Here is a 25480-nt window from a genome sequence, read left to right as displayed (position 1 = left end):
TTTCCATGAGGAGTAAAAATAAAGGATTTGCTTGAGGGGGGGGGGGGGGGGGACAAAGAATTTCCGGGAGGGGGGAAAGAAAGGATTTGCCTGAGGGGGAGAAACAAAGGATTTTCCATGAGAAGTAAAAATAAAGGATTTGCCTGAGGGGGGGAAACAAAGGATTTCCGGGAGGAGTAAAAATAAAGGATTTCCCTGAGGGGGGAAACGGAAAGTTGGAGGGGATTGGAGTGATGTAATCGCATTATGGCATATTTATTTAGTATTTCCACAAACAAGTCAAGTACAAATATCTCAGTTCAAAAAAAACAATACATCATGTAACGTGGACAAAACGCACACCTGTGTGCCACCTTTGCCATGTTTCGCTCTTCCCACCTCGCCGATACATTCTGGATGTCAAATGTGTATATAAAATGATAAAGTGCAGCAATTCATCTTCCTTGCTGATCGTTGAAGCAAATAGCTGTCACGTGAGTAATATTTGTGACTTATTTAAGCCAAAGTGCAAGTGTTGTTTGATTATAATAACAAAGTGCAGTAAATAACAAAGTGTAAATAACAAATAATAACAAAGTGCAGTATACACCTGGCTACACGTCAAATCACCGTAAAACAACCATCCTTTGATTCTCCTCTCAAATTTCCTTTTCTAAACCGTTTTTCTCTCTTTCTGATTGCACAAAAAACACACACAAATCATTCGGAGCCTTTGGTTCATCAGTAATCTTGTTTCCCTCTTCAGGTGTTTCCACATCACTTGACAAGCAGTTCGGGGTACTTTTCTTGAAGTTCCTGCTGAAAAGATAAATAATGGAAATTTAAAAAATGTAGATTTCCACTTATTATAATCGTACAGTGCCTTCAGAAAGTATTCACACCCCTTGACCTTTTCACATTTTGTTGTGTTACAGCCTGAGTTTAAAATGGATTAAAATAGGATTTTTTGTTACTGATCGACACATAATACCTCATAATGTCAAAGTGGGATTTTCTTTTTAGAATTCTTATCACAAAATAATGAAAATTGAAAAGCTGAAATGTCTTGAGTCAATACGTAGTCGACCACTTCCCTATGACACTCCAAATTGAGCTCAGGTGCATCCAGTTTTCTTTGATCATTCTTGAGATGTCTCGACAACTTCATTGGAGTCCACCTATGGTCATTTCAATTGAATGGACATGATTTAGAAGGAAATACACCTTTCTATATAAGGTCCCACAGTTGATGGTGCAAGGCAGAGCAGAAACTCTACGATGAAGTCCAAGGAACTGTCCGTAGAACTCCAAGATAGAATTGTGAGGAAGCATAGATCTGGGAAGGGTAGAAAACAATTTCTAGAGTGTTCAAAGTTCCCAAGAGCACAGTGAGCTCCATCATTAGGAAATCGAAAGAATATGGAATGACCCAGACTCTTCCTTGGGCGGCCGACCAAATTGAGCAACCGGATGAGAAGGACCTTAGTCAGGGAGGTGAACAAGAACCCAATGACCACTCTGACAGAACTACAGAGTTCCTTTGGTGATATGTGAGAACCTACCGGAAGGACAACATTTCTGCATTTGTCTCTGCATTTCATTTCTGTATTTCATTTTTCGACGTTATGCAAAAAATTCAAAACAAAAATTCCACTTTCACATTTTGGGGTATTATGTGTATATCAGGGACAAAAACAAAATGTCAATGTAAACCATTTTAAATTCAGGCTGTAACACAACAAAATGTGAAAAAGTCAAGGGGTGTGAATACTTTCAGAAGGCATTGTATCTGTATGTCAATCCAATTCTTATGTTCATGAAACAGTTTGATCACTGGATGATATGTTCAATCAACACTTCCACAACTTCACCCACCACTTGAAAGGGGATGGGTAAAGTTTTTATTTCCGTTAAAACGTTAATTTTTTTCATCCCAGATCTTTCAAAGAGATACTAGGTCTAAGAAAATCCAACTTTTGGTGTTGTTAAAAAATAAAAGTAGATATAATCAATTAATAATAATCAATTCTGGTGTAGATCTGCATCAACTAAATACAGACTTGGCATTTAATATGGAATATTTTTTTTCTCTTGACTTGGGTTTACTTTCTGAACTCAGTATATCAATCTGGTGAGTTTCTTTTCCGCTTCGGTGATTTCTTTGTTAAAAGAACCATGTCACTGATTGTCTGTCGCAGCAAGAAGTCAATAACAGGATAATATCACAGGTGGCGTGACAAAATGTAAGGGCAGGTACATTTGACGATTGGCTTCACAATCGGGTATATAAGGGTTGTTGCGTTCTGTATTAGTGGAAAGCAACTGCTGCATGTCTACAAAAGTTATTGCCGCTTCCTCTGGAGATGGTCCGTCAACTCGACAATGCTGTTTGTCATGGAGTGGTGGCTTTACGAAATTCCGGTATGAAACAGCGTGCTATTGCTTGGCAGTATGGCATCACTGAAGGTCAGGTGTCAAAGATCCTGAAACGAAATGCTCAGAGGGGTGTCCCTTCTCCAATAACGAGGCCAGGATGTCCCCACAGAATCACAAGGAGAGATGATCGCCAGCTGCACCGGTTAGTCTGCAATGGCCGTACCAGGTCAGCTAATCGGCTTAGGGCTGAGTGGCAGCAACTGACAAATGTGCCTGTATCCAGAAGGCTAGTTAACCAACGACTGGTTCAAGCAGGCTCTCATGCCAGGCGTCCCCTGAGAAAGCCACGCCTGCCCAGACAACACAGCCAGCGCCGATTGCAGTGGGCCAGAGAGCACCGTCAATGGCAGCCAGGACACTGGAATGACGTGACCCTCAGTGACGAGTCTAGATTTCTGGTCTATCGTCAAGATGGCCGCGTCCGAGTGCGCAGACAAGTGCATGAAGCCTACAACGAAGATTGTATAGTGCCAAGAGTCCAAGCTGGAGGTGGTGGGGTGACCGTTTGGGCTGCTTTTCATGCAGGGGGCAAAACTGACCTGGTTGTTCTGAATGGAAACCTGAACCAGTTCAAGTACAGGGCCATTCTGGAAGAAACATTGCTTCCATTTGCTCGTGCAGCCTTTCGAGGAAACTTTGTCTTCCAAGATGACAATGCACGGCCTCATCGTGCTCGCATGATCCAACACTTTCTTGCTGACCGTGGTGTAGAGCATATGGAGTGGCCTGCCATGTCCCCGGATATGAATCCGATAGAGAACTTGTGGGCAGAATTAACGTGTCAAATCGACAACTTGGATCAGCAGCCGACCTCTGTGCATGAATTGCAGCAGGCTATTGTCACTGCATGGCAAGCGATTCCTGTCCAAACCTTGGCAAATCTCGTGAACAGCATGCCTCGACGTGTAGGTGCTCTCCTGAATGCTCGTGGGGGTTACACGAAGTATTGAACTGTAATTTTACTGTCCGTAATCCCAGTCATAATTTAACTTATGTTTTTGTTGAAATTTTTTTTGGCTCATGTGTAAAATAAAGAGATACTTCTGGAAAACGTACAGAAGTTTAACACAGTACTGTCCGTGAATTGAGTTCGATATCAATTTACATCACTTTCAAGGATCAATTTATTTGCTTCGAAATGTCAAATGTGGTTTTTGTTTCTTTTAAAGATCACATTAACAAAATCTAGAATAATTTCAACATAATTCCAATGAACTTTTGGTTCTAAGTCATCTTGAAAAGTAAGTTCACCCCCACAAAAAAACATTCCATATTAAATGCCAAGTCTGTATAATCAATGCTGGTGAAGGCTAGTGTAGATCTGCATCAACGGACAGGTAGACCAATGGATGGAATCAACAGGTAGGATGTTGATTGAGGTGCCCAGATATAAACTGCCAAATTGAGTGTGAGGCATCATTGTTTGTGCCGGCTCCCGGATGTATATTAAACTTGGCGTTCTGTCTAATGTCTTTAGTTGGTGGATGTTGAAGATCCCACGGTGTCCTTCGCGAAAACCCAAACTAGCTGGGTTTATAGCCATTTATTTTCAATTTATACATAAAGCAATTTATTTGTGGCAAATTCCAAGTTTATATCTGGGTCGGGATTCAATTCAAACCCAGGCCCTACAGCTTGGAGGAGAGTGCGCATCTCTTTATGCTATCCTACCAGCCCTTGTGAGTTGTGAGAAAAACAATTCCTTACTCATTATCTTACTAATTATACAGTACAATGATAAATTAAAGTGAATACTTTTTGGACGATTGCAAGTATTTTGTTCCGAGAACATTTTGAACACCTCTCGTATGTCCGAAAGCCAAGACGTACCTGGAAGCCCAGGTCTTCATTCTGAGCATTGCCCATCCAATGGTGACAACAATGACCATAGCAGAACATAAAACGATGATCGGCATCAACATTTCAAGGAGATACAAAGCATTTTCTACATCTGTGGGAGAGGATTAAAAAAAACAAGATATGAATGGAGCTGAAGAATCATGCAGCAAATTAATTATCAGGTGTTATTTTAATTTTTTCATATGCAGCACATTGTACAAATAAGGTAATTCTCTATATGTGTGTATGTGTGTATAATTGTCCCCCGCCGCACCGCGGAGCGAAAGGGGGACTATGGTTTTCCCCTCCATGCGTGCATCCGTGCGTGCGTCAGCGAAGGACCGAATTCTCATTTGGTGTGTGGGTGCAACCCACGTCAAAATCCAAGATGGCCGCCGCCATGTATGTCTGACGCCATGTATGTCTGAAACTTGTGAGCGGAATATCTTGAAAAATAAGCGAAGTACCAACGTCTAATCTGGTGTGTGGGTGTATCCAGGCATAAGGAAGAACGCTATTGAAAATTGGGTCGCCACGTCAAAATCCAAGATGGCCGCCACCATATATATGTCTGAACCTTGTGAGCGAAATATCTTGAAAAATAAACGAACTACTAACTTCTAATCTGGTGTGTGGGTGTATCTGCGCATAAGGGAGAACGCTGTTGAAAACTGGGTCGCAACGTCAAAATCCAAGATGGCCACCCTGCGTCTTCCACTTTGTCAACTCACATCACTTCACCGACGGGGGACCTAGGCGTAACGCTTGTTGTATGTATCGTATAATTTGCTGCAGATGCAGCTGTGCCACTGATACAGTGCCCCCTATGGGTTACACAATGATACATAAGGAAATTAGATGCAGAAGGAGGCTATTTGGCCCATCATGCCTCCTCCACATCAAGACCAGACCAATCTAAATAAAACTAGAACAGGGTGCATATCTCCGCCATGCTAATTAGCCCAGTCAATGGCGAATCTGCATATAGCGATCCGTGAATTCACGTTTAGAAAGTAGAAACCATCATGGCATTCCGTCATTCACTTGAACTCGATATCTCTTTTTTCATTCCAAACAGCATAACTTCAATCACAAATGAAATAACATTAATATATAAATAAATAAAAACTTTCAACAACATTCGAGACATAAACAAATATTTAAATCCTGATGTGAAGTTCCGTACGGTTGGATGAATACAATTACGAATTCAAAATCGTAATTGTATTCACTCAATTCCAATCATCAATTGATACTTTAACAAAACGATTAACACGATTAACATTTAACGATTTAACATTACGATTGAATAACGGTTGTATTTGGATATTATCAAACCCGCGCATTGCCGTCATCTGTCCACTTCCGCATTCGCGGCAGGTTCATAATTGTGAACAAAATCTAAACAGTATTTGTACAATTTCCATAAAAGCCACATCACTGTTCATATCGGTAATATATTGTGCTATATATCACTTTGGCCCTATCTCTAAATGGTGATTTCTGCTCATGAAATGGTCTGGAATATGAAATTCTGGAATTCTGATCTGGAATGAAAAATTATCGTATCTGGATGCGAATCTTCACCGAAATCGAATCAATTTGTCCTTGTAACGCACCCAGCCATTTATTTTGTCCATACATACTTGGCCAGGGTCCTCGCTCGCATCAGGTGCTTGAATGTTTCTGGTGTTGATTGGTCAGTCTGATTACTCCAACCAACCAGAACGCACATAAGATGCCGTTGAATAATTCAGTGATAATTACTCATTTTTTGAACAAAACATACAGATGGCTGTGTGCCTTGTGCAGGAGATGATTGAACCGACTTTATAGGCCATTTTTCCCCGCAGAGCGGGGGTTGGCCTTTTGTGGGCACCGTGGTCCCCTTTTTAAAGCAATGTTTTATGGACGGATGCCCTTCCTGCCGCCAACCCTATTGGTCGCCTCTTGCGACACACAGGGAATTACCAGTGAACTGGTACTCAATTTGCCGACCTCGGAAGGATGACAGGCTGAGTCAACCCTCCTGACGTTAATTCAGCGATCGACCAGGATTCGAACCCAGGATCCTAGGATCCCAAGCCGGCACCCGAACCGCTAAGTCAACACCTGGCTTGTGCAGGGGATGATTAAACACGATTAAACAGCAAATTAGACTTCCGTGAATCGAAATTTCCCATTCCACCAGGGTTTGTTTGTGCTCTATTTTCAAAACTAGTGAGGTACCCGTGCTATGCAAGGGTGGGAGGCCAGAAGCAAACAGACAATGCAGAAACGGCGAATGCTAAAGCATGAAACCAACAAATTCCACATTCCTGTAGCACCTTCAGTCGCACGTCAGACATGGACAGCAAGTTCGTGAAGGACTTCCATGAAAAACGTACCCGTTGGCAAACAAACGGGTATGTTTGTTCCATGCCCAGTCAATGGCGAATCTGCATATAGCGATCCGTGAATTCACGTTTTGAAAGTAGAAACCATCACGGCATTCCGTCATTCACTTGAACCCGATATCTCTTTTTTCATTCCAAACAGCATAACTTCAATCACAAATGAAATAACATTAATATATATATATATAAAAAACTTTCAACAACATTCGTGACATAAACAAATATTTAAATCCTGATGTGAAGTTCTGTACGGTTGGGTGAATACAATTACGAATTTAAAATTGTAATTGTATTCACTCAATTCCAATCGTCAATTGATACTTTAACAACACGATTAACGTTTAACGATTTAACATTACGATTGAATGACGGTTGTATTTGGATATTATCAAACCCGCGCATTGCCGTCATCTGTCCACTTCCGCATTCGCGGCAAGTTCATAATTCTCTTCAAAATCTAAACAGTATTTGTAGAATTTCAATAAAAGCCACATCACTGTTCATATCGGTAAATATTATTCCATCGTGTTTGGAAAAACTGGAAAATTGGAAAACTTGGAAAAACAATATAGCCTATTCTACTCCCAGGGGTCCCTGGAATACCCACCCAAAATGTCGTTGCGATCGGTCAGCTGTTTTTGCGGTACCTTCGAACGGACGGACGGACATTTGGTGAATTATAGTAAGATGCTGAGGGTCGAGTGAAGAAGAAACATTCTTTTTGAAGTAAAAAAGAAAAGAAAAAGTTTTTGCTATAACTCTTCCGGGATCAGAATCAAACTCACCAATCCGACTTTTTCACTTTAACTAACTGTAATTATAGCATCATCTGTCCAGCTAGCCCCTACTATCCTCCCCAAAACTCACTATTAGCGAGTCAAACTTTTACCATAATTTGATGTTGACAACAAAGCCACAGATATCTCGCTCTAAGCATTTTAACATTCCCTGTGGTTTAGAGTAAAGGAAATGTCGTGAAAAGACAAAAGAATAACTGGTTGTACATATATCATACATAGAGAAAGAGGCTCAAACTCTCCAATGCGGGTGAAGTACGTACGTGTATTCACTCCTTTGATGTACACTTGTACATCATGGCGAAAGGTCAATCCGGAGTTTTGTACGCAACAGTAAAACACCCCCGAGTCTTGCTTGGTCACCGAGGAGATGACGAGAGAAGCATTTCCGGTAAAAGCATCACAAGGACAAGACACTCTTCCGGAAAAGTGATTGTCAATGACTTCAGTATGTGCTTCACGACATACAAATATTATCTACAAAGCAAACATATGAGGAAACGAAGCAAAAATGCGGCAACATATGTTTTTAAGAGGGTAAAGATGTTACATGAAAGAAAGAAAAAAATCAAAATATTTGAGTAAAGGGACACAGAAGTGGGGACAAACCTCTCTACGCTTCTCTCGTTGAGGTTTCCAGCTCCAAACTATGAAAGGAATTCCTGGTTTCGGTGAGAACGTGCAATTGATTGTGACACTTTTACCTTCGGCCACAGACAAGTTATCGATGCCGAGTGTCACAGCAGGGCCGTATGAAATCATCACTGTGTGAATGCAAACAAAATGGTGTCGGTAGGGTACAGATTCTCAGTTTTGTCAGTCACCTTGGTAGCTCTATTAATAGGTTCTGAAGGAAAATAAACAAAAGAGGAAAACAAATGTGAATCAATCTGTCAACGGAACCCGATAAAGTCCATCGCTTATCACACTCCCAGCTATGACTGTACCTCTTGCATTCTAGCGAGAGAAGGGTATTCCAACATGGCGGCTGCTGGCCCTGCGAGCGCGTGCTGCGGGTGTGCTCCAGTTTATACAGCTCAGTGGGTTCATCTCACTGATAGTGCAGGCCCACCTGACATTGCCATATTATTTCAACCCCTGCCTGGTTGTGCGAGTGAAAGTGTGTCGTACCTAGGGGGAGATGGTGCATTCCTTGTGGTTTTATATCATGTCTTTGTGTAATAAATTATTTATTTTGTAAGGAATGGTGTACCTCGTGCTTTTGCCATTTTGTTACACAAACGATTGGGTTAATTTAGGGTGCCTGGATAATTTAATTGTCGTAGCTTTGTTTGCTAAATGTAACGGGAATAGCACCACCAATGATCTGCAGCAACCTCTCGGCACACACCTGAGAAGAATAGTACTTTGGGGCCTAAGCCCAGCGTGCAGTTGTGTCTTTGCCGGAAGCTGTCGTTCATCCCTATATATTTGATGGAAACCACTTGTAGAGCATTTTATAGTGCAAGACTACATTCCTCCGTCTAATCATTTTCCTTGGGTCTCATAGGCACAACACATCCCATATTCCTTAAATATCTCACCCAAAGCCACCACGCAGAACGACCATCCCACATGAAGTTTCATGTTTCTTCTTGCAATGTCACCTGAAAACAGCAAAAATTAAATAATTGCAAATTGGAAAAAAAATAAATGAAATAAAACCAAATAATAAATAATTAAATGACACCAAATGAAAAACAATGGGAAATTATTCTTCCAAAAAACAGTGAACTCTTCACGCCTCCTTGCGGGAACCATAATGACAGATCAGAAAATATTCAAAGCATTATTGTTTTGCCACAACTGTAGATAATATATGCCAACTTGTTAAAGTTTACAAAAGAGGCTGTTATGCAATCTGTTGTGGACTGGTTTGAACATCTTTCCGCTGCATAAGGGAAGTTTGATGGCGATAACTCGCATCTCCCAGATGACGGGAGGGAAAACAGGAAAATGCAAACAAGCAAAGTAGCATCTTCCCAATATTTCTCAGAATTAACAGAACAAAAGGGTCATTGTGAGGAATGTTGCCTTGAAGACCTCAAAAAAGAAACTATGGATTCTCATGAAGAGCGGGGTTTTTTTTTTTGTATACTGAATCGAGGCTCGTGAAAGAGCTAACATTTATTTCACAAACAAATCAACCAGACAAACAAAGCACACAAAAAGAGGGAGCGGAAGACAAGATGGGGAGAGAAGGGGAAGCACACAACCACAACATTTGAGAGCAGGGAGAAGTGTGGGAGGGAGAGGGCTTGGGGGCAGGAGGCGTGGGGAGGGGAGGGGGGTGGGGGGGGGGAGTTTTTTTTTGTATACTGAATGAATTATTTGTCTGGAATGAAACCAAACTAATGGGAACATAATGCTCCCCGGCAGAGCCTGCAACCTCCTTTGATGAAGCTCACCTGTGGAGCAACCTCATCATCCTCGGAAGCCTGTTGGCAGCCATTGAATGGAGTAATGGACTCTGCTCAGGAGAAAAGTAAAGCTGAATATGTTGACACTATCTGTACTGAAAGGTCCAAGATACACAATCCCTCCGTGACCATACTCATCATTTCCATCCATAACAGACTGATCTCTACTACATGTGGAGTTTCATCTTCCAAGTCAATGTTAACACCCTTCCGATGGCAATGGTGCTAACCCTCGATAATTGCAATTCTGCTCGATCCGCTCCACTTTCCTCCCTATTTTCCAGAACTTTGCAGATTGTCTCCTGCTTTCATCCTAGAAAGTTACAAACATGGAACCCAGAAAGGACTATCTCCCCCATTCACAACAAGGGTTTAAAATCTGATCCACTCTACAGACGGATCAGCCTTTCTGACAAACAGATGGAATCTATCATTCTCGGAGACCAGCTCAGGCATTACCTGTTCTCAACTCCTCAATCTCGGATGATCAGTTTGGTTTCTGCTCCAGTTACTCTACCCTGAACATGTTGCTTCTTCAAACTTCAGAATGGACTGATGATTTTTGTTGATACAGCAGACAAACATACCTTTTCGGTTTTATATACATGGATTCAGGTTTAAATCGTATGTATTTTATAGACCGACTCACATTCCAATACTACGTACTTTATAGATGTACTCACATTTTAACTGTACATCTACTATATAAGACAGATGTCTGTCTCTGTGTGTGTGTGTCTGTGTGTCGCCATTTTTCTCAGAGATGGCTGAACGGATCTTCGTCAAACTTTCAGAGGTTCATCAGTCACTGCCTGGGAGTGTTTGAAGCCCCACAAAAAAAAAAAAAAAAAATTAAAAAAAGAAGTTTCATTTTTGGGATATCGCTCGATAGTGCTGCCTCCCTCTCCCCCCTCCACCTCTCCTCCCATCCTCCCTCCCTCCCTCCCATCTCCCCCACCTCCTCTCCTCACCCCCTTCCTCATCCCCCCCCCTTGCCACACTCCCCCTCTCACCCCCTCCCATCCCCTTTCCCCCTCCCCCTCTCTCCCCCTTCCCTCCCTCCCCCCTCCCATTCCCCCCCTCCTCTCCCCCTACCTCCTCCCCCGCCCTGCAACGCCGGGTACTTCTGCTAGTCTACTATATAAGACAGATGTCTGTCTGTGTGTGTGTGTGTCTGTCTGTGTGTCGCCATTTTTCTCAGAGATGGCTGAACGGATCTTCGTCAAAGTTTCAGAGGTTGATTAGTGAGTGCATGGGAGTGTTTTAGGCGGAAAAAAGAAACAATTTATGGAAAAAAAAGGTTTTTTTTTTTTAAACTAAATCGCTCGATAGTGCCTAAGTCTTTTAAAATGAATGACAGTTATATACAAGTACACATTCGCATAAATAAATACAAAACAATTGCCAGACATTTGAATACAAATAAATCAAACAATTCCGGAAGCGGTCGAAGTTGGTAGTATGCCTTCTTCTTCTTCCTGACCTGCATCACAGTTAACTCAGAAACGTGATGAACGCCACATTCACCCACCAGCATATATATGAACCTCCTTCCTCTCCTGCCTCCTCTCCCCTCCCCTCTCCCCTCCCCCCTCCCCTCCCCTTTGCTCCCCCTACCTCCTTCCCACCCCCCTTCCCCCCTCACCCCCCTCTCCTCACCTTCCCCCCCTTCCCCACCCAGCAACGCTGGGTACTTCTGCTAGTACTCTATACAGGTATGTGGTTGAAAAAACATAACGTGTAATAATGGCTACCACCAGGTGGCATTCGTGGCCTACATTAGCACGTTTTTTGAAGACAGACAAACAAACTAACAAACAAAAGCACCCCAAAATGTAATTCCCTCAAGGGTAACAAGAAAAGGGAATGAACAAACAACAAGAGAGAGAGGGGGGAATTGGAAGGGGTTACGGGACAGCAGCCTGCTCAAGGTTAATAGTGGTGGCGGAGGGGCATGAGGTAGAAAAAGCAATACATTTTCTCTAATACCTCCTCAGAGTACTTGTTGTGGAGCTCGTTTTCGCACCTCGTACTCAGACTCTCGGCGGGCTCTGACTCTCAATGTTCCGCACCGCCTGATGTTCGGTGGTCCCAAAAGCAAGGACTTTGTATCTCGTGCAAAAGCTCTTAATGGCACAGAATCCTCAGCGGTGACACCTTTTAATGACCTTTCTGTTGAGTATAAGATAGAAAAATAAGAACAAGTTAAAATAGGCCAGAGCAGGATAATTATTGATAACTAATAAAGGTACTTTGACAATGTAGCTAGTGTATCACTACTTAGTAGTTTACAGATGTAGTTAGAAACTAGAACGGTACTCTGTAGAGCACGTACCTCCGCCATGCTGAACAGTTTATGTGTTTTATCCCAACGATAAGCCGAATCTGGGTCCAGACTGGAACCAAAATCGAATTGGCTTGTTCTTGTCACTTACCCATCTCATCCACCAAGTTTAGTCATAATTCGTCCACAACCTTTTGAGATATAATGTTATATATTGTTTTTGGCCCTATCTCTGAATTATGAAGGATCATTAAAAAAAATTATAGTATCCAGGCCGGATACGTCTATCCGGATTTCATAATTTTTATTAATTACGAGCAGAAGTACCCGGCTGAGCTGGGAGAGGGAGGGGTGAGGAAGGGAGTGGGGGGAGTGGAAGGGGGAGGGGGAGTTGAGGGGAGAGGGAGTGTAAAGATATATTACATATACTTGTACATTATTTGGGGAGTGGGGGGTTGGTTGGAGGGGGGTGGGGCGGTTGGTGGCTTTGACAGGCCCCTCCGTTTTGGGGGATGGGGGAAAGGGAAGGAGGAAAACTTTTCCCGTGCAAAGAGTTCTTTAACCTCAGTGTTTCCCAGGTAAAAATAGGAAATTGTAATACCCTCTGCCACCATCACCAAGTGGTGCTACATTGTACACATTTACATAGAGAATTTTGCCCCTCCCCCAGCCCCCCAGAACCCCGCATGAGGCCGCGGCCACATAGCCTATGTTACCCCCCAGACAAAGTTGTATTTGGACCCCGAGTAACCCGGCGTTGCTCAAGCGAAAAAGAAACATTAACATATTTGAAATGAGGGCAAATATGATGGAAAAACAATTACATCCAAATCAGAATCACAAATGTGAAATCATCATTTTATCTTTCCGTTGGATATATGCTGCTGAATGTGCCGTTCATCACGTTTCTGATTTAAGTATGATGACGTTCAGGAAGAAGAAGAAGCCTTACCACCAACATCGACCGCTTCCGGTATTGTTTCTTTATTTGTGTTCAAATGTTTGGTAATTGTTTTGTATTTATTTATGCGAATGTGTACTTGTATATAACTGTCGTTAATCAAAAAGGCTTTGGCACTCCTAGTGATTTTTTTTAAAATCCCCCCAAAACGATTTTTTTTTTCTTGTTGTTGCCTCAAACACTCCCCGGCACTCACTGATGAACCTCTGAAAGTTTGACGAAGATCCGTTCAGCCATCTCTGAGAAAAATGGCGACCACACAGACAGACCAACGGCTCTCTTATATAGTCGATCCGTTCTAGTATAAATTATAGTATCCGGATTTTATAAACCGAGGGGAAGCTGCTCACAGGTGGTTGTGCGTACCTTTAAGATATCCTGCCAACCCTGTTCGAAAAGAAACTTATTTTTATAGAGAATTATGAAGATTGTAATGAACAAATGACCCAAAGTTAAACTTATCACTACAAGGTTCAGGCAATGACAGTTCCATCGTTCCTCCTACTCCACATGGTCAAACAACTGTACCTGTACCTGTACCTGATGTTGCGTTTAGACTTGGAGAGCTTCTCGTAGAGATTGCTTCTCTCTTCTTTTCCAAACAATTTCATTGGGCCTTCCGTCTTGTAAACTCAACAATCACACGAGTCGTTCTTTTGCTCCTCCAGTTCCCTCTCCAATTGTTTAGTGAAAACTATAGATGTGGAGAATGGGCTGATGGTCCAAAACTAACTACCTGCAGGAGACAAACGGAATCAGATGTGGGAGATTACCACGAGGAACATTGATGCAGGAGGAGGACATTGGGCCCACCACACCGACACCACATCAACACGACATTAATGAAACAGTTTATGAAGTTAAATTCATTTGGGGAGGGTAGTGGAGTGGGGATAGGAACAGTGGGACAGGCACAGACATCACCAGGTGACTAGCTTGTATATGACAGTATGTGCTTGGATATGACAGTATGTGCTTGTATATGACAGTGTGTGCTTGTATATCACAGTATGTGCTTGTATATAACAGTATGTGCTTGTACATAACAGTATGTGCTTGTACATGACAGTACGTGCTTGTGTATGACAGTATGTGATTGTATATTACAGTATGTGGTTGTACATGACAGTATGTGCTTGTATATGACAGTGTGTTCTTGTATATCACAGTATGTGCTTGTATATGACAGTATGTGCTTGTATATGACAGTATGTGCTTGTATATAACAGTATGTGCTTGTACATGACAGTATGTGCTTGTACATGACAGTACGTGCTTGTACATGACAGTATGTGATTGTATATGACAGTATGTGATTGTACATGACAGTATGTGCTTGTACATGACAGTATGTGCTTGTACATGACAGTAGGTGCTTGTACATGACAGTATGTGCTTGTACATGACAGTATGTGATTGTATATGCCAACCTGTGATTGTATATGACAGCATGTGCTTGTATATGACAGAATGTGCTTGTATATGACAGTATGTGCTTGTATATGACAGTATGTGCTTTTATATGACAGTATGTGCTTGTATATGACAGTATGTGCTTGTATATGACAGTATGTGCTTGTATATGACAGTATGTGCTTGTATATGACAGTATGTGATTGTATATGACAGTATGTGCTTGTTTATGACAGTATGTGCTTGTATATGACAGTATGTGATTGTATATGACAGTATGTGCTTGTACATGACAGTATGTGCTTGTACATGACAGTAGGTGCTTGTACATGACAGTATGTGCTTGTACATGACAGTATGTGCTTGTACATGACAGTATGTGATTGTATATGCCAGCATGTGATTGTATAGGACAGCATGTGCTTGTATATGACAGCATGTGATTGTATATGACAGTATGTGCTTGTATATGACAGTATGTGCTTTTATATGACAGTATGTGATTGTATATGACAGTATGTGCTTGTATATGACAGTATGTGCTTGTATATGACAGTATGTGATTGTATATGACAGTATGTGCTTTTATATGACAGTATGTGATTGTATATGACAGTATGTGATTGTATATGACAGTATGTGCTTGTATATGACAGTATGTGATTGTATATGACAGTATGTGCTTTTATATGACAGTATGTGATTGTATATGACAGTATGTGATTGTATATGACAGTATGTGATTGTATATGACAGTATGTGATTGTATATGACAGTATGTGCTTGTATATGACAGTATGTGCTTGTATATGACAGTATGTGCTTGTATATGACAGTATGTGCTTTTATATGACAGTATGTGATTGTATATGACAGTATGTGATTGTATATGACAGTATGTGCTTGTTTATGACAGTATGTGCTTGTATATGACAGTATGTGATTGTATATGACAGTATGTGCTTGTATATGACAGTATGTGCTTGTATATGACAGTATGTGCTTGTTTATGACAGTATGTGCTTGTTTATGACTAAAATACGTTATTCGAAAAAATTAATTCTAAATTGTTGGAAGTTGGGTTCAAGCAGATTCACCTTCTGATGAGACCCTATCTCAAACATCACAATCATGACATTAAAAGTGGAGTAACAATAAAAGTATGAAATGCACGTTTCAATAATATTATGATTAAATGGGTAATTTGAGATGTTTTGAGTATATTGTTATGGATGCCGGTTTCGGGGTTCACCACGAGGGGGACTTTTCCCACTCCTCTCGAACTCCCTCCCTGAGGCCACCAGCCGCAGATAACTCTGCGGCATGACGGGTTGCTAATAAACCACGGACACCGATTGATACTGCCAAACCTGGCAGGGTCCTCGCTCTTTTACGAAGCGTGTTACCTTTCCGGTGGGTTGGTGATGTCAATTGGGGCACGTACCCTCGATGCGTACTTGTCTACTTGTTCAGGTACGGCCGAGCGAAACCATTAAATCCGCACCAGCTAAATTATGGAGCCAATTTGTGGGGATTCCCGGCTATCTAAACTATTACACACTTAATCAAGCCAATAGAAAACCAGATGAAATGGGCACGATGGAAACAAACTGTTTACCAAAGAAGCACATCTTATTATGATGGAGCAAACATATATGGTTATGTATGTGTGTATGTATGTGTATGTATGTATGTACGTACGTATATTTGTGACCAAAACGTCTTTTTTTCTTCTTCAAAGACGAGTACATATGAAACCGAAAAACACGGTCTGTGAAGCCGAAGGGGTGAGGCGGTGAAGCCGTGTGTCTATATATCTATTAATTACATATTGTTTAAATGTCAGTTGCATCCAGTCTAGTAATTTCATATGTCTGTTAATTAAATACTATTGGCATATAGCTTTCGACCCTTTAGACTGCTTCGACCTTTGAAGACCCTTTAAATCCCCCAAGACCCTCAAGACCACCAATACCCCTAAAGTTCCAAAAGACCATCTTAAAGACCCTGAGGACCCCAAATACCCTGAAGACCCCTAAGCCCCCTCAACATCCCGAAGATCCGTTGAAATTCCTTGGAAGGAAACTGATATTGTATGTTATTTTTACCTTCCAAGATGCTCCATCGATTAAATAACTGAAAGAATAATTCTCTAAAGATTTAAGAGGTCATTTAAATACTTTCCACAAAAACATTTAATGGAGAGGTGAATGTGACGTCACGACAACAAACCCATAAACGGAAGAATTAAAATATATTAATTAGGTATACAGTAATTAATTAAAATGGTGGGAGTCTCACAGGGGAGGGCGTAAGTCTCTTTGTTGCGACCTGACAATTATGAAAAGGAGAAGCCCACGGTTTATCATGTACCAGTACTTGAACCCCACAGTGGGGACTGAACCCCACACGGATAGTCAAGCGGATAAGTGATTTTTTAAATCAGGAATCATTCAAATAGTGATACAGGCATGAAACTTTACACAAACATTCAAAATGGCTATCTCTTGGAAATTAAATATTTAGCCACTTAAAAATCCAAAATGTCTGCCACTCTCCAAGATGGTGGCCACCATTTCCTCACATATGGATCATTGTGCGCCACATATATCGATAGAGTTGTTTACTATGTTTGATATTACCAATCAATAACATTCTTATCAACATCATGAAGTGTCCTCGTATTAAAACAACTCAAATGGTATCTTTATTTTGTCTTTAAAGGTGTTGTGATGGGGGAAGATGTGAAAACTGTAGTCGCAAGCACAGAAAAGTGGACGATGTTGAGAGAATCTGACATGATACCAGGTGAACAATCAGAAAATGCATATGTTTTGAATTGAAACCCTTTAGCATGCTATACACCAATACAGGTACAATAAACAATTATATGTGGAGTGGCATATTGCTCTACAATAATCAGAAAATGGCGACACCTGATAAATCATCCTGGCAAACGGACCGGACTAAATGCTGCCTGTGCCAACAAGCCAAAAACGAGGAGCTCAAAAACCCCCAAAAACTATTTGTACAACAGAGAGTAAAATGGCTACAGCAACACATAGAACTGGCTCGATATTTGTGAAGGATTTGAGCAGTTTGGGCACCTTCTTAACTTTGTTATTTCCTAATTGAAGAGGTGCTCGGATCTCACCAGTATTCTCGGTTTTGGGTGTTGGAAGATGGAAATGCTGGTTCCATGAAATGATGTGCTTGCAGTAGTTGCTGTCGGATTGTGGTCGATGTTGTCAAGTGAAGTAGCAAATACTACTGTAAATAACAAATATTCCTGCAGGTCACACGAGATCTGCTAGCAACCCTCCTCTGGTGAAACTGCCAAAATCAAGACTCTCTGCTCACCTTCACTCTTTCATTCCTCTTTTCTCCCGCCTCTGGAACAAACTCCCCCACTCCCTTCAATCCTTCTCCTCCCTCCAGGTCTTTAGAACATCTGTTCACCACCATCTCTTATCTTCTCCCATCCAAAACCTTGATCTTTTCTACCCCCGTTAATACACCCCAAATCCACCTTTTTGAAATTTCGTTTTTTGTCCTGAAAGTCCTTGTGGTGTTTCTGTTTCTGTTTATGTTTGTTTCTGTTCTATGTGTTAGCTCTTACACCAGCCTCAACTTTGTATACAAAATAAATAAATAAATAAATATATAAACAAATAAATAAACATTTTAAAAATTCCTTTTGATGTGTTATGTGATGATGATCATGATGATTGAACATACGGTGTCACCAAAGAGGAATTTCCCTGGATACGGGACAATAAAGGTTATTTGTGTTATGTTGATGTGGTAGTGATATGTAGAGCAGATAGATCTGAGTAGGTAACATGCTTCGTGTGTCGCGGTAAGGAAAACTAACTGTAATAAGTTCTTCATGTGTAGGCGTTTTGTCGGGTAAGATGTATACTTGTATACCTACCAGGAGGTTCGACTGATAAGTAGGGTAGGGATTAAAGAGTAGCGCCCTTGTATGTCTCACCTGGTCAGCCAAATCTTTGTCGCTTTTGACACCGCAACCACTTAGACACTTAGTTAGGATCTCCTTAGTGCAACACTAAATAACGCCCTCCCCTGACATGAATTGGGAAGGAAACCAGGCTAGGACACCGCCGCATGGCCGCCGCCATTTACACCTCCGACAGGCCGATCCACCTCGAGTGCCACGTGCTATGACCACACCACAGGCCTGTGATTCGGTGGAGGCCACTGATTGGGTGGCGCCGCCAATGCTGACGTCACCGCCGCGGAGTGATACGAGGGGTGGCAGGATTTTCGTGGAGTGAGTGGGTTGCGCGCCAGCTGGTTCAGAGCATAGTCAGGTTCACTTTGTTAACAAATATAATTTCGTTCAAAATTTTGTTAGATTAGCAAAACTACACATTTTTGGATTATTCAGAGCACGTGGAATCCAAAAATTAATGTTTACATTTGCGTAGACACCTTTGCGAAAATGACACTCAGGACAGTGATGAAGATAGTCAGGTTCACTATGTTAACAAATATAATTTCTTTCAAAATTTTGGGATTAGCAAACCTGTACATTTTTGGAATCTCCAGAGCATGGAGAATCTGAAAATCAATGTTGGCATTTGCACAGACACCTGCATGGCCGCCATTTTGGATTTTGAAAATGGCCGCCATAAAATACATATTTTGCGCGATCTCGGCTTCTAGTCAACCTAGAGACTTAATTAAATATGCTAATCCTATGTTTTCTGGGTCAAGGAATCCAATAAAGGCCTCAAAATAGTGCTCAGGATTATAGAAAAGCAACAAACAAAGGTAATTGAAAACCATTGTCTTTATATTTGTGATATAACTGTATTACATAATACATGATATTGCAAGTCCTTTGAAGTTATAGGTTGTTATAGGAAGTTATAGGTAGTATCAGATTGAACTATAAGTCCTATACACAGGATCTACGAGGTCTATACCGTTCAGGAATATGCTTTTACAGATCTTCATCACTGTCCTGAGTGTCATTTTCGCAAAGGTGTCTACGCAAATGTAAACATTAATTTTTGGATTCCTCGTGCTCTGAATATTCCAAAAATGTATAGTTTTGCTAATCTACCAAAATTTTGAACGAAAAAACAGTGAACCTGACTAGCAGTTGCTTATGGCAGTGAGTCTTGAGACGCAGTGGAGTGAGTGAGTTGGCAAGCAGAGGAGTTGGCCAGCAGTGGAGTTCGGACAGGGAGAGAATTGTGAGAGTTGCTTCGTTGGCTTGAACTTGGCTCGAAGCGGCACTTGGCGTGCAGTGGACTCACGCTCTCTCCCCCCCTTTGCCATTCTTCGTCGTTCTGTGTTCGTGCTCGAGTCGAGGGTCGACCTTGTGTGGAGTTCGCGGGCCTGCGTTGGACGCGTGGTGCTTGGTGCATGGACCTCGTTGGCGGCGAGAGGATCGGAGCTTGGAGCGAGGCCTGGTGGCGGCCAAGCGGGGTCGTGTTACACGCAAGACTACAGACAGATAAGACTGCACACTACATTACCTTTCCCAATTACACGACGAACGTGTTCTTTTTATTAATTCATATTCCCTCGTCTCGTTTCTGAAATCTGTCGAGTGGGGACGTTCCAATTAGGATATTTGTTACCGGCGCGTGCTTTTTCCTGTCCTTGCCTTTTTCCTTCAATAAACCATTATATTATTTTGCATCCCCTGTTAAACCTGTGCCTACTTGAGTTAATCCCTTTACAGGACCGGAGCTACGTCGGTGCACTGAAGGTAAGCTTTTGCCGCAGCCTCCATTTTCCTTCTTCCTCCCACGCGACATATAGCCAAATCCGTGTTTGGTTGTTGCCTCCGAATAAGACCATTTAGGCCATCCGCGACGCTGGTGTTAACCGGAGTTGCGCGACAACTGGTGTCAGGAGTGGGATACGAACTTTTTGACAACACGACAACTGTTGTCAGTTAGTGGGATTGAACCCCGAATCAAATTGGTGTCAAGGAGTGGAGAATTTGAACGAAAATTTTTCGTAGTCTGAGCCAAAAATTTGCATAGTCGATTGGTGTGCGGGATGCGAACAGCGCATCAGTTAAAATTTAATTTATTCCGGTTGGAAAAGCCATGCGGGAAAGCGACCTCCTTTACGGAGGAGGAGGTGGGCGGTATGGAAGAAGGGATGGAAGATGCGGGAAGTAGTGGGTGTGAGTCAGAAGTAGCTAGGGTTGAGCATAGTGTTGGAACTTCCCCCGCCAGGGAGACGGCCCCGGTGGATTTACAGGCCTTAATGCAATTTATGCAGGGAATGAGGATGTCTTGGAAAATCAAATTGGGGGATTGCAAAATAACATGAAAGAAATGAAAAGTGAAATGAAAAAAAAAATGGAGTCCCAGGGGAATGAACGTAGGGAAGGAATGAAGGGAATGAGTGATCGATTGGAGGGGCAAAGTAAAGGAAAAATTGAGGGACTAATTAACAAAATGGATGCCTGGACGAATGAATTGAGGGAAGGACGAACGAATGGTGCCGTTGGGGCACAGGAGGAGCCAAGGGTGGCAAAATTTGAATCGGAATGGGGGAAGGCAAATTGGCAATTGCAGCGGGAACGGCATGTGTACAGGTGAGTGTGGAGTGCCCACAGGTGAATGGGGAAGGAAATTGGGAATGTGGAAAAGGTAATGGGGAATGTTTCCCACCTGCTGGCCTGGTTGTTTATCGGGACCGTGTGGATGTCACAACACCTAAACCGGGGGATGGATTTGAATCCTTGCTGTGCCAGGGTGGTGGGTCAGAGCGAGAGGGGGTAGAGTTATTGGGGGTCCGTGTAATGGAGCCAGACCGGGTATTTATTGGGGATATTGGGGAAGACCTGTTGGAGCCGGAATTGATGGGGGATGATGATGAGGATGATGTGACCCAGCGGCTGGGGACCTGGGACAGTCCCATGGAGGACAAGGTTGACCAGGCCCAAAGGAGTTTGGGTGATGAGGTGAGCTGGTCCGAGGAGGAGGTTGGAAAGACCGAGGGGACTCTCACCGTACACTACGATTTGGCAATGGAGGCTCCGAAATCGGACAACCAGTTCGGGGAGTGTTTTGACTCCGGGCTGGATTTGGACCTTGGGGGATCGGGAGATCGTGCCTCTGAAGATTTGGTCCCTGTAGGGAATATGGAACAGCTGCAGGGAGGGGCAGAACAACTGGTGGTAGAGGTTGTTACCTGCAGCTGCGGTTTGGGACAGGAGATAAAAATTGTTAAAAGAAAATTTAAATTTAAATTAAAATGGGAAATTGATTTGGAGCAGCCTTGATTGGAGTTGGTCCCCAGGCTGCAGGTTTTGGACCAGGGGAGGTCATTGGTGATGGCCTCGCGGAAAAGTTGCCCCTTTCGAAATGTGGGGGTGCCAGCCAGCTGGGGGGCTGTGCTGGCGAGATTTGGACGTGGGGTCCAGCCTTGGGTGTCGAGGTACGACCTGGGCCCCACGGGAGGTCTGGTGGAGTGTGGTGTCCCTTGTCGGTTGGGGCGCCGTCCAGGCATGTGGCTCGGGCCGGCAGGGTCACCGGACCCTGGGGGGGGGGGCGGGGGGGGGGGTTAAGACCTCCAGGGGATCCGAGGTGGTTTCTCAAGCCTGGGATGGCATTTATTGAGGACCACTAGGGGGAGGTGTTGTGGGTCGCCCTTTGGTGGTGGCACTGCGGATGGCCAACTTGGGCCTGATGTGGTGACCACCCGGGCATGCGGCCTGGCACCCCCTCCCTGAGACTTTGGGACAGCCAGCATGTGGAGGCCTGACATGCTGTGTTGGTCTATGGACGCAGGTCAAACCGAATGGACAGGAATGAGACAGCCTGCCGGACAACCATTGGGGCATCTGTGGAACGTGATGGAGTGAGGGTGACTTTCCACAGATGGTCCGTTATGATTTATGGACTCTCGGTTTGGGAAGAGAGCCATGGGGATGTGAATTGGGAATTGGTAACGTGCCGAGCATATGGGCCATGCTCGGCTGGCATGTGTATGGCAAAGCATCTTTCTTTGGTGAGGTTAGTGAATTGTGACAAATGTTTGGCATGGGTAATCTGTGGGTTATATGTAAATTTAAAGGTGAATTTTGTGAAGAGAAATGGTGGACACTGTTTTGTGACACCATTATTGATCCAGGTGTGTAGACCAAAGTGTTGGAGGCTGTGATAAAAATTGATAGGGTAGCAAGACAGCCTTCAACTGGTTGCGGGGGCAACTGTGCTGATATTTGGGACGTGGGATCATGGGGATGGAGTTGTGTAATCTGGGGGTCAACTTGGTGCTGTGCGTGTCCACGGTGTGTGGACCATGTCTTCTGGGTGGGTCTCCTGGTGGAGCATGGCTGTTGACTGGACCTTGGTGTGGTCAAGTGTGGGTGAGCACTGGGGGGCTGCAGCTCTGTGGTCGGACTGGGGGATGATGTGGAGGTGCAGGGGACGTGGCTGTAGGGATGTCACGCACTGCGACCGTGCCCCCCAGGGCCGAGGTTGTGCGAGTGGTGGTGTGTTTTTGGCAGCAGGTGCTCACCACATTGGCCAGCTGGGGCTGGTGCAGCTGTGTTCCTCGCAGGGGGGCCGAAGGATGAATGGTGGGTCGCACCCTTATGGACACTCATGGGCCATGTTGGCCTTTTGACTGCTCACCTTGTCCCGATGACCCCTGCACGGTAGAGGTGCGGAGCTGTCGTGGCCACTGGTAGTTGTGTAGTGATGATCACCATTGGATGCGGATCCACATACCTGCCAGTGTAGTGGGGACTAAAGAGAAATTTGGATGACAATTTGATTGGCCCAATGATAAATTTTGGGATTTTGTTGGTGGATGGCACTTTGGACCTGACCAACTTGCAACTACCTGCCCTTGAGGTGAGTGTTTTGAGGTGTACTGTGTACTGTCCCAGGCTTCAGGACTTGCTTGTTAAATTGGGGACATGTAATTTGGAGTTGGGGGCGGGCGAGAGTGATGACATGGCCGGTGAGGGGGATGGATTGTGTGCCACAGAGTCTTGTGGGTGGCGTTTGTGTTAGTGTTGTGGTTATGTGTTTTGATGTGGTCGTGAGAGTGGAAACTGAGAATGAGAGATGATTAGGGTGATTATTGTGTGTTGGAAATGGAATTGTATTGGTTAAATGTGAACTGGGATTTCACATGCAGCAGGCCATGGCAAGCTTTGTAACATATTTTACACCATCTTTGGAATTGTGCTGAATTGTGTTGGAAAATGGAATGGCAGCGGGGGAGGAAGTCTGTTTTGGGATCTTGTGGGTGGGGAAGGTGTGTGTGTCTGCAGGTACAGATCAGGCTCTGAGGAGTGATGCCTGCGGCCCCCCTCTGTGGCAATTACCCCTGGCAGCCGGTGGTAACTGTAAATTCGAGCTCGTCGGGGAGGGTCTGGTTGGGCGCCCTGGGGTAAAGGAGACCCCCGGCGACCCGTGGAGCTGCGCGGCAGCAGGAGGCAATGGAGCCTGGTGTGTGGAGACCCTCACCGGCGAGGTAACGGCGGAAAGGAGTTGTTGGGCTGTCATGGGGCCAATAGGTAATGGGGGGGGGGGGGGGGCAATGAACTTGTGAGCCGGTTGACTTGTTTTTGGGACTGCGGGCACCACAGTCTGAGGCGGTCGCACCATCTTACTTGTGCGGTACCTCCCCGCTGAGCAGTTGAGGAATGCACACATGTGAATGACATCAATGCCATGGTCCTGCAGGGGGGGGGGGGGAGGGTGAAATAAGTGCTTGAAATGATCTTTGTGTAGTGGTGAGTTTCGGAATGAGTATGAGTGGATAAGGGGTTTGTGTTGAATGAATGTGGGCGAAATCCACCGAACCATGTCACTCACCTGTAACATCTGGACAGGGCCCGTGGAAATTTAGGGGCGCATTGGGGATGGCCCTGCAGCTAAGGTTGTGTCTTGTGGCATCCACCGGGGGATGTGGTCTGTAGACCGGGGTATGTACAAATGTTATAGAGTTTTGGAAGTTTTGAATTTTTGAATAAGGCTCATGTTTGTGGTTAAGGGAGATTTTTGAGTGTTGTTTGTTTCCTCCCTCCACAGGAACAAAGAAGAAAATGTAAATACATGAATGCATGATTGTTAAGGGGTTTAGAATGTTACGCAAGTGTAGGTAAGTAGTCCGACTCACTTCCCACAGCCTTCCTGATTTATTTTATAGGTTAATTAAGTGTGTGACAGTAAGCGTTAAGACTGGGATGGTAGTGCCTGCAGTGAACCTTACAGGAGCAACGGTTCCGGGGGGGGGGGGGGGGGGAGGGCTGTGTTACGTCTGGCGGGGTAGAGCAATATGTAGAGCAGCTAGATCTGAATAGGTAACATGCTTCGAGATGTCGCGAAAGCTAGAACCCACTATGTACCTTTAAGTTAGTATGTGTAGGCGTTTGTCGGGTTAAGATGTATACTTGTGAACTAACCAGGAGGTTCGTGTGTTAAGTAGAGTTAGGGATTAAAGAGTAGTGCCCCTGTGTGTCCTCACCTGGTTAGCCAAACCTTTGTCCCTTTTGGCACTGCAGACCAACATAGACATTCTGACAGGTCCTTAGCGCAACACTAAATAACGCCCTTCCCTAACATGACTTAGGAAGGAAACCAGGCCAGGACACCGCCGCATGGCCGCCGCCATTTACACCTCTGACAGGCCTACCCACCTCAAGTCCCACGTGCTATGACCACACCACAGGCCTGTGATTCGGTGGAGGCCACTGATTGGGTGGCGCACCAAGGCTGACGTCACCGCCGCAGAGTGATACGAGGGGCGGCAGAACTTTCGTGGAGTGAGTGGGTTGCGCGGCAGTTGGTTCAGAGCAGTTGCTTCTGGCAGTGAGTCTTGAGACGCAGTGGAGTGAGTGAGTTGGCAAGCAGAGGAGTTCCCCAGCAGTGGAGTTCGGACAGGGAGAGAATTGTGAGAGTTGCTTCGTTGGCTTGAACTTGGCTCGAAGCGGCACTTGG

The 25480-nt window shown here is 43.9% G+C and overlaps 1 protein-coding gene across 13 annotated transcripts in view; it reads right to left on the bottom strand.

Annotated features, from left to right (window-relative positions):
- Nucleotides 1–239: 239 nt before the first annotated feature.
- Nucleotides 240–25480, bottom strand: part of LOC137438674 (myelin protein zero-like protein 3) — a 44176-nt gene continuing 18935 nt past the window's right edge. For 6 of the 13 annotated variants that reach the window (XM_078767481.1, XM_078767483.1, XM_078767485.1 and 3 more), the window contains 7 exons: nt 13653–13848; nt 11857–12039; nt 8992–9054; nt 8057–8211; nt 7711–7924; nt 4246–4366; nt 240–798 (listed from right to left, as the gene is read on the bottom strand). In XM_078767481.1, coding sequence (XP_078623607.1) covers nt 639–798; nt 4246–4366; nt 7711–7924; nt 8057–8211; nt 8992–9034 — 693 coding nt within the window. In that variant the 5' untranslated portion in view covers nt 9035–9054; nt 11857–12039; nt 13653–13848 and the 3' untranslated portion in view covers nt 240–638. Of the gene's footprint in view, nt 799–4245; nt 4367–7710; nt 7925–8056; nt 8212–8991; nt 9055–11856; nt 12040–13652; nt 13849–17679; nt 17751–25480 lie in introns of those variants that run through there. The other 7 variants (XM_078767491.1, XM_078767493.1, XM_078767489.1 and 4 more) reach the window with 3 other exon arrangements.

This window comes from Myxine glutinosa, chromosome 13 (genome assembly GCF_964187855.1).
Source record: "Myxine glutinosa chromosome 13, kmMyxGlut1.1, whole genome shotgun sequence".
NCBI lineage: Eukaryota > Metazoa > Chordata > Myxini > Myxiniformes > Myxinidae > Myxine > Myxine glutinosa.
The sequence above is the reverse complement of the archived record's forward strand: the minus strand, read 5'-3'. Positions and strand labels throughout refer to the sequence as shown.